Raw genomic sequence first — 7764 nt, forward strand, 5'->3', positions numbered from 1 at the left:
CTTGTACGTATCGTGATATGTATAAGAGGGCAATCGTTTTAATCGAATACACTCTCGCATCAATTCTATAACAGGATTGTTTGAACACTCTCTTAATCCCTCTTTTTTATTGGCATTTCAAATATAACCTTGTTTTTTTTAAGTAAATCATTCAAGTGCGCTTTCATAAACACTGGTTTATGAATAGCCTACCACAGATGAACACCGCTTGTAGGAATTCATAAGTTCTTTTTACAATTAATACACCATAGGACCTCCCTCACGGCTTTTTTAAGTTCCACGCAATACTGAAAGACATGTAAAACATTTTTGGATTTGTCACAACGTTTTACCTTCAATAAGCATCAAAATCAAAAGTCTACTATAAAAATAGTTTGATGAAATTTTGAGATTATTTTTTATAAAGAAAAATGATAAAAAGTTCCTTTAAAAATAGTTTGAGAGCGGATTTATCCTAAAATTATAAAGAATACCATTTTTACTTATCATAATAATATTTTTGTTGACTCAAAGATTCTTCAAATTATCTTGGCAACACAAACCCCGAATACGCTGTCTACGTTACTGCTACAGTGTATGTTCACTGCTTATGTTGTTATAATTAAAAATGCAATTTACAGTGCAATTTGCAGTGCAATTTACAGTGCAATTTGCAGTGCAATTTACAGTGCAATTTGCAGTGCAATTTGCAGTGCAATTTGCAGTGCAATTTGCAGTGCAATTTGCAGTGCAATTTGCAGTGCAATTTGCAGTGCAATTTGCAGTGCAATTTGCAGTGCAATTTGCAGTGCAATTTGCAGTGCAATTTACTGAGTAAACATGCAACAAACGCATTTTTAAAGTAAATATTTTTTGCATAGTAAATGTACCACAGAAAATTATAGCATAGATCGTAAAAAATGATGAAAAGTATTGAAAGAACAACAGAATAACTAGGCTAGGTTTTTTGATAGATGTAAAGGGTACATATAAAAATTGAAACTTGAAGGGCCCTCACCTCTCCTACCTTAACCGAAACAGAACAAAAATTCATCAATGCACACTCGGATTTCGCATTACTTCTCAATTTTAAAGTTGTTTTTGTATCGTTCCGCAAATAAATTAGACTCATTTTATTTACTGTCACATGAATTACGCACACGCAATCATAATTGAAATAAAGGTTTGCCGAAAGCTTCTTTTGGCATTTTGACAACGAGGCTGCTGTCTGTTAGGATCTCTGACTTCAGAATTTTAAATTTTTTGTAGATAAAAAAAAACCAAATTTTGTAAAAAGGCCGTTGTTGTATCAATACTTTTGAACTGGAAATTATTATTTAAACCTGCTACTAAATAAAACAACCTTAAAATGAGGGAAAGGTATTTAAAAGTAATATACTGGGTGGTCTCTCTATTTTATTGGAGATATTAATTATGAAGCATTTTTTATGAATAATATGAACAGATTGCTGTAGTTGCTGTAAAGGCTTGTAAAGTTTAATTAAGTAAAAAATTTATAATAATATTACTATTACAGAAAATAGCTAGTGAATATATATGACAATTTATTGGTTGGATCTCGTAAAGATAAGCTTTTGTTGAATAAATATTTTATTTGTAAGATCGATTTGATGTTGACATTTTGCAGTTTTAAAATGTCGAATTGACGTCCTGTAGCAATATCGTGCTCATGTTATAGGAATCTCTTTTCTGATGCTGTTTAAATCAGTGCGAGTTTTCTTGTGTAAAACCTATTTTTAAAATTTATTTATCCACACTATTATCTTTTTTAAGAACCGGCAAGCATTCATAAATTCATTTGCAAACATCATTTTTTTCATTCATGTTTTTTTGAGCTGAAATACTTTATCTAAATGTTGGCAAGTTGGTGGTTTGATGTTTAGTCGATGATTGTGATTGCGATGAATTTTAACATTTCAAACCTTCGAGTATTTAAGGTTAATTTTTTTGGTCCATGAGGTCATAACTCACTCTTATTTTAATTCGCCTCAGTGGACAAAAATGAATTTTGTAAACTAAGTTTCATTTTATCAAAGAGAAGTTTGAAATTTTCTTCGTTTACAATCCCTATATTCCATTACGGCATCAAAAACTGACGCAGCGTTTTTACTAAGAAATTTATTTTATTGTTTCAAAGGGTTCCTGCTTTCATGAAAACTATTTTTGTTGATCGATGCAGAAGTATTTTCAATAAATCTGAAATCGTCGAGATTTTGTTTAAAAATAACTTAAAAAAAAATCCTCATCAGTCGTCTTCATCATCATCGTCATCTTCCTCCTCTTCATCGCCTTCATCATCATCAGAGCCATCTTCATTTTCTTCGAATCCTTTCGAGGACGAGGAATCTCTCATAACAGGTTCTTTACTTAGACCCAAATCTGTGCTCACTGGTTTTCCCTCGGCATCTAAACCATGAACGTAAGCAATAATTGAAATGCAATAAGTTGTTCCTTTTTAAATTTTCTAATTAACAAAGAAAATGAGCCGTGTTCTTACTTTCTAAAAATAATTAAGTAGCGGGAAGAAATTCTAGTTTGTAATTGGAGTTTAAGTTATTTCGAAAATAACATTTACTTACTTTTACATAGAGAGAAAACAACGAAAGCAAAGCAAGCGACCAAAATTAGTGCGTATTTCATCTAAATTAGTTTTAAAAATTATTTCAAAATTTTTATTTCGCTTCTTTTTTTTTTTTTTTTTTTTTTGTTTGTTTTGTTTTTAACTAAGGTTATTTTAGAAGCATTCAGAAAAATGATCACAAGATAATTATGAAACAACCCTGTTGAACAATCCGTAAACTTAAAGTAAAAGAGTTCGTTAGAAAAACTCAAAATCTCCTTATTAGCAGGTTTTTATTGTTACTTACGGTTACTTTTTCTTCAGCTTAGTTATGCGAAATCCTTCTGTTCTCTGACGTTTTAGAATTGAAATTCAAAGACAATGGCTTTTATAGTCAAATTTTCCTGACGCAGTTGAAATATGAATCATTTAAAAAAAAACCATTCATGTTGACACAAGGTTATACTAAGACAAGCAAATAAACTCTGACTGCTTTCCCAGCTTGTTTACGGAAAATAGTTAACACAAGATAAAACATGCCGTATATCCGAAATGGTATTTATTTTAATGTGTTTCAGGGGAACGCTGTTTTTGAGGAGTTTGACAACAAGCACCATGAATACGGACTTGGGGCGGAGTCAATTCCGACGTGCTGTTCCAGTCTGTCTTTATTTTTAGCTGCGCTTTGTTTCAACAAGTAGTTTTTTTTTTTGGAATTTTTATCATTAACATGTTTACTTAATGCGGTCTTCTTTAGTAATGTGACTTTTTTTAAAACCTTTTATAAAGATTGTTTTTTAAGTTGAACGAAAATTTTATTAAAAAAAGAAAAAAAAAAAGAAAAAAAAAGAGCTACCGTGGTGTGACGTTACAAAGTCCTATCCTTTAAGAAAGTCCTAATTTAAGAAATGACATATTTCATATATATAGAATAAACATTTGGGGAAAAAAACTTAGTTATTTTAACTAGATATCTAGTAAGTTAAAATAACTAAATTTTTTTCTTTAAATGCTTATTTTATGTATACAAAATTTGTCATTTATAAACCCAATGAGTTATTGAAATAATTTTTATTTTCTTATTAATCCACGAAAATCGAAGTTGGCTGAAGTTGGCTCTCAATACTCGTCTGACTTAAAATTCTCATCTGACTTAAAATTTATAACTACAAATTCTTGTCTGACTTAAAATTTATAATTTGCTGAAAATAATTTTAAAAACAGTTCCCTTGTGATGTTCGCAATGGTTCAATTTGTGGCAAAAAGAATGACAGGCTTACTAAAATCTTTTGCAAGAATAAATGGTTACAAATTTTATAATCATAGTGGATTGAACTTTTTAGAGTTTTCTAAATGATATCTCATGCACTACGGAGATTCCGCGCTTCATTTTACTCTTACTTTATATATTTTTCTTTTGCTCTTGTAATTAAACGCGTACAACGCAAAACGCACCTCATAATGATACCCAATTTAACACAAAATTTAAGACTGATTGGTGGCGTAAATTTTAATTCTACCATCCCATGATGTCATTAGACATATGACAGTACAAATTGACGCAACGCTGTTTTTACACAAGACATGATTAGAGATTTATAGACAATGATTAGAGTCTGTATTTCATACGTAAAGTTGCTCATGAATTTTACTTTTCTTAGAACAATCAGATAATCAAAAACAAGATTATACATTTTTAATCACTTTTTTAAAGTAATAATTGTCAATTTTTTCTTATTTTTTGAGAAACTTTTGGAGAAACTGAATTGTTTTTATAAGATGTTATCCGTTTTAATTACTTCGGTCGGTCGGTAAGTCCGGCAGAGCGAACACGCAAAGCCATGGGCATATTGAAGTGCTTGATAAAACTTTTTTGTTGGGTTCGAACCACACATTTAGGAAGTTGGAGTGTTCAACTTTCACATAGCTCCGCCTGCTCGACCAAAACTTTTGAAAGAAGCAAAATTATTCGCTTGCGTCATGAAAATACTTTAAATTTTCAGTAAACATTTTTCGAGGGAGGAGGTGATATTTTTCGAGGGAGGAGGTGACATTGGAATTCAAAAATATCAAAATTGTCCCTGATATATAAAAAAAAATTTTTTTCAATCTTCTTTTCGCAAAATTATCAAAATACAATTCACTGGTACAGTTTTGAGGTTAGTGCTTCTACACATGGCCGCCTAAGCTTTTTACCGTTGCATATTTTAAATTCAGTTAAAATAGAAAAAAAATATTTGTAGATTTCGATAATTATATAATGACATGATTTAAAAGTATGATATAATTTTTATATATTAGATATAGATGCTATGTATGAACATGAAATATGAATCCTATATATCAGAAATTTATACTATATATTTTAAATATGCATGCTATTGATAGTGATTTCGCGAGTTTGGAACTATATTATTATATCTCCAGCACCATGAGGAATTTTTACAACTTTTGATATTTTTGTTGTTATATTGTTCTGTGTTTATTTTATGAAGTGAGGATAAAATATTCTTAAAGGTTTTTTTCTTTTTTTTATTATTCGTAAAAAGAATAAGAGGCAAATAGAAAATTATAATTTTTCGTCAAAACTTATTGGCAAAAGATCCCATAGGAAACCTTTTTTACCAATAAAGATTAACATTTTTTATGTCTGTTTACCACACAGAATTATAAATTGTAAATGAAATTATAAATTAATAATGAATAAAATACAATTGAAAAGTTCACCTAAAAATAAAAAATAAAAATTGTATACGTATTTACTATTGCTATTTGCTCAGAAAAAAGTAATAATTTGCTTTTGTTTCTGCAAGCATCATACAGTTTCTGCATCACTTTAATTGCAGGCTCTGCACTCTGCTTACTTCTTGTTATGTTGAGTATAGATGGTTCTTGCTTTTAGTAATTCTCCGGCTTTTTTCTAAGGTTTGATCATTTTTATTAAACATTTGGTTTGTAAACATTGAATACGCCCTGTGATGTAAAATGAATCTGCATACCTTCTCCAGAATCTTCCTTGTTGTAGGTGTAAGAAAGAATGTAAGGATAGCTACCTATTGAATTTTACCTCAAGAAATTCAGGTCTTTTTTAATATTTTTATACAAAAATTCATCCAATTATGATAAAGGAAACCATTTATTTAAATTTTTATAGAAAAAGTCAAAATTCTAAAAACGTAATAGGTATTCAAAAAGGTTTACATTGATGAAACAGATAAACTAGCCTCGCTTGTTTCCAGAGAATGAAAAAAAAAAAACTAACTGGTGACAAAAAAAATGTTGAAGAGTTTTAAAAGCATGCAAGGAAGTAAAAATCAGAGAGATTTGTTCCGCGTTTCTTTTTAGTACCTAAAAGACAAAGAAACTCAAATTTTATTACTTCTTTTTATTAGTAATAGCTGCGAGTAGCTTTCATATTGTTTTTCTTACAAAGGAACATAACTGCAAGGAAATAGTTTGTAGCAATCAAGAAAAAATAACGACCAAGATTTACAAATTTCGTGCATGAACTAATCTAATGATATAAAAGCAGAACAAAGTAGTTTTCTTCAAAACAACTAAAAAGTATTCAAGCATTCCCAGTATTTTATTTGACCGAATTCATCCGATATGAAATTGAAATTGATTTCTTAACAAACAGTCATTTGCTTTGAAACTAAGCGTCGTGAAATCACACGGTGCATAGGAACATACTCTAAGACCTTGCAACACATCCCCAGAAATTTTATTTTTGATTATCATTAGAAAACATTTCCTCATTCAAAAAATGTAAACGACAACTTTTTTTAGTGGGGTCCTGGGGAGAAAACACATATTTTAGGGCAGTGCCCAGGAATTTTGTTGTTCAAGATAGGTAACTAAGAAGCATGTGGCATACTCAAATTTTTAGTATGTTGATACTGGTAGATACTGGTAGCAAATGAGGATGACTTGCAAAAAATTAAGGTAATTGGAGCTAAACCAACCCCGCCCCAATCCCTAACTGCCCCCTTCCTAGAACTACGTCTCCTTTAATCGTAAAATTTTTTTTTTTGTTTTATATTAAACTAGATCAAAATTCATCGACAGATTTCAAATTTCATCAAAAAATCTCTTTTCGTTTAAGATTTATAACAATGCAAAGCTTTAAATTACCCCCTGAAATAACTTTAAATGGTCTCAACTTTTAAACAAAAAATTTTTTTTTGATGTAATTTGAAATCTGTCGATGAACTTTGATCTAGTTTAATATAAAAAAAGCAAAAAACTGAAAAGTGTTTTTAGGAACCATACCCTGGGGAGGGCTATTAGGGGTCGAGAAGGGTTTGCTACAATTATTTATTACAGTAAAAAAAAAAAAACTCTGATTTTTATGGTTACATTATGATTGATATTTTACATTTCAAAGTCATACTAAAAGTTTGTTCATAGGAGATTTAACACTTTACTTTTTACAAACTACATTCCAGCAAATAGAAAGCTACTTTAAAAGTGCTTGTAGTTGTAAGCAGCAACCGCGTTTTTCAGCGCCTCTATAAAGTTTGGGCTGTGCTCTCCAACTTTTCTCATTCGCCAAAATTGATTGAAATCCTGATGAATGGATTCGAGAGCTTGTTCAGTCCAGTAACCTAAGCCTATAGAATAGTAGAAGTACAAAAGAAATGCAAGTTTATTTAATAAATATTCGTCGTAAATTATGCAAATTCTAGGATTCAACTGTTGAAATAGAGCATTTAATTACTAAGATTATAAATTATTTTTAATCAAATTTAAAAGTTATTTATCATACCAAAGATTCCACCTTTCATGTTGATAAATTCAATAACATGTTGCTCAATTATGTGTACCTTCAAAGGAATTGTGGCCCTTGGTAGGACACTCTGCAGATGTTTATTTTAGACAGATATTGGTTAACAAACTGTAACCCACACTCCTTGTTTTCAAATAAAATTTTTTCAATCTCTTTTAAAATTTTTTCTACAACACCTAGCAGTATATGTAGTCCAGGAATATTTACAAGTTCTAGTATTTTTTTGTTTTTGTTGCCTGTTAATAAAGGGGGGGGGGGGGGGGGGGTTAACAACATTAGTGTACTTTTTTGCTTTTTTTTAATTTGTACCATCGGCCATCAATTGGTCGTACAATGTACACAAAGAGTCTAGAGTATAATGATCAGCTTTTTGAAAGTCAGGAGATGACGTCATGCAATACGGACAAGGGTGTTT

The 7764-nt window shown here is 30.3% G+C and overlaps 2 protein-coding genes across 3 annotated transcripts in view; one reads left to right on the top strand and one right to left on the bottom strand.

Annotated features, from left to right (window-relative positions):
* The window catches only part of LOC149893234 (sperm-associated antigen 8-like), a 28059-nt gene that overhangs the window by 16704 nt on the left and 3591 nt on the right, over positions 1-7764 (top strand). Inside the window, exon 8 of one of the 2 annotated variants that reach the window (XM_090089169.1) lies at positions 3139-3374. The exons of the other annotated variant lie outside the window; for it this stretch is intronic. The gene's annotated coding sequence lies outside the window, so the exon portion shown is untranslated. Of the gene's footprint in view, positions 1-3138; positions 3375-7764 lie in introns of those variants that run through there. 2 annotated transcript variants of the gene reach the window in all.
* LOC145188147 (uncharacterized) lies at positions 2161-3016 on the bottom strand. Its single transcript, XM_090089176.1, has 3 exons — positions 2868-3016; positions 2580-2640; positions 2161-2406 (listed from the first exon to the last, which is right to left on the bottom strand). Exons 2-3 carry the CDS (start codon positions 2638-2640, stop codon positions 2246-2248), a joined length of 222 nt encoding a protein of 73 aa, XP_089945302.1. The 5' UTR covers positions 2868-3016; the 3' UTR covers positions 2161-2245.

Source organism: Hydra viridissima, unplaced genomic scaffold (assembly GCF_058129835.1).
Source record: "Hydra viridissima isolate aposymbiotic clone 2 unplaced genomic scaffold, HvirCarnegie_v1 scaffold_1, whole genome shotgun sequence".
Lineage (NCBI taxonomy): Eukaryota > Metazoa > Cnidaria > Hydrozoa > Anthoathecata > Hydridae > Hydra > Hydra viridissima.

What these genes read in the sequence shown, in the direction of transcription:
- LOC145188147 (XM_090089176.1), bottom strand. Translation starts at nt 2,640, where the DNA reads ATGAAATACGCACTAATTTTGGTCGCTTGCTTTGCTTTCGTTGTTTTC. An exon ending in TGTTTTCTCTCTATGTAAAA is followed by an intron (nt 2,407 to 2,579) that starts GTAAGTAAATGT and finishes TTCATGGTTTAG; the next exon opens with ATGCCGAGGGAAAACCAGTG.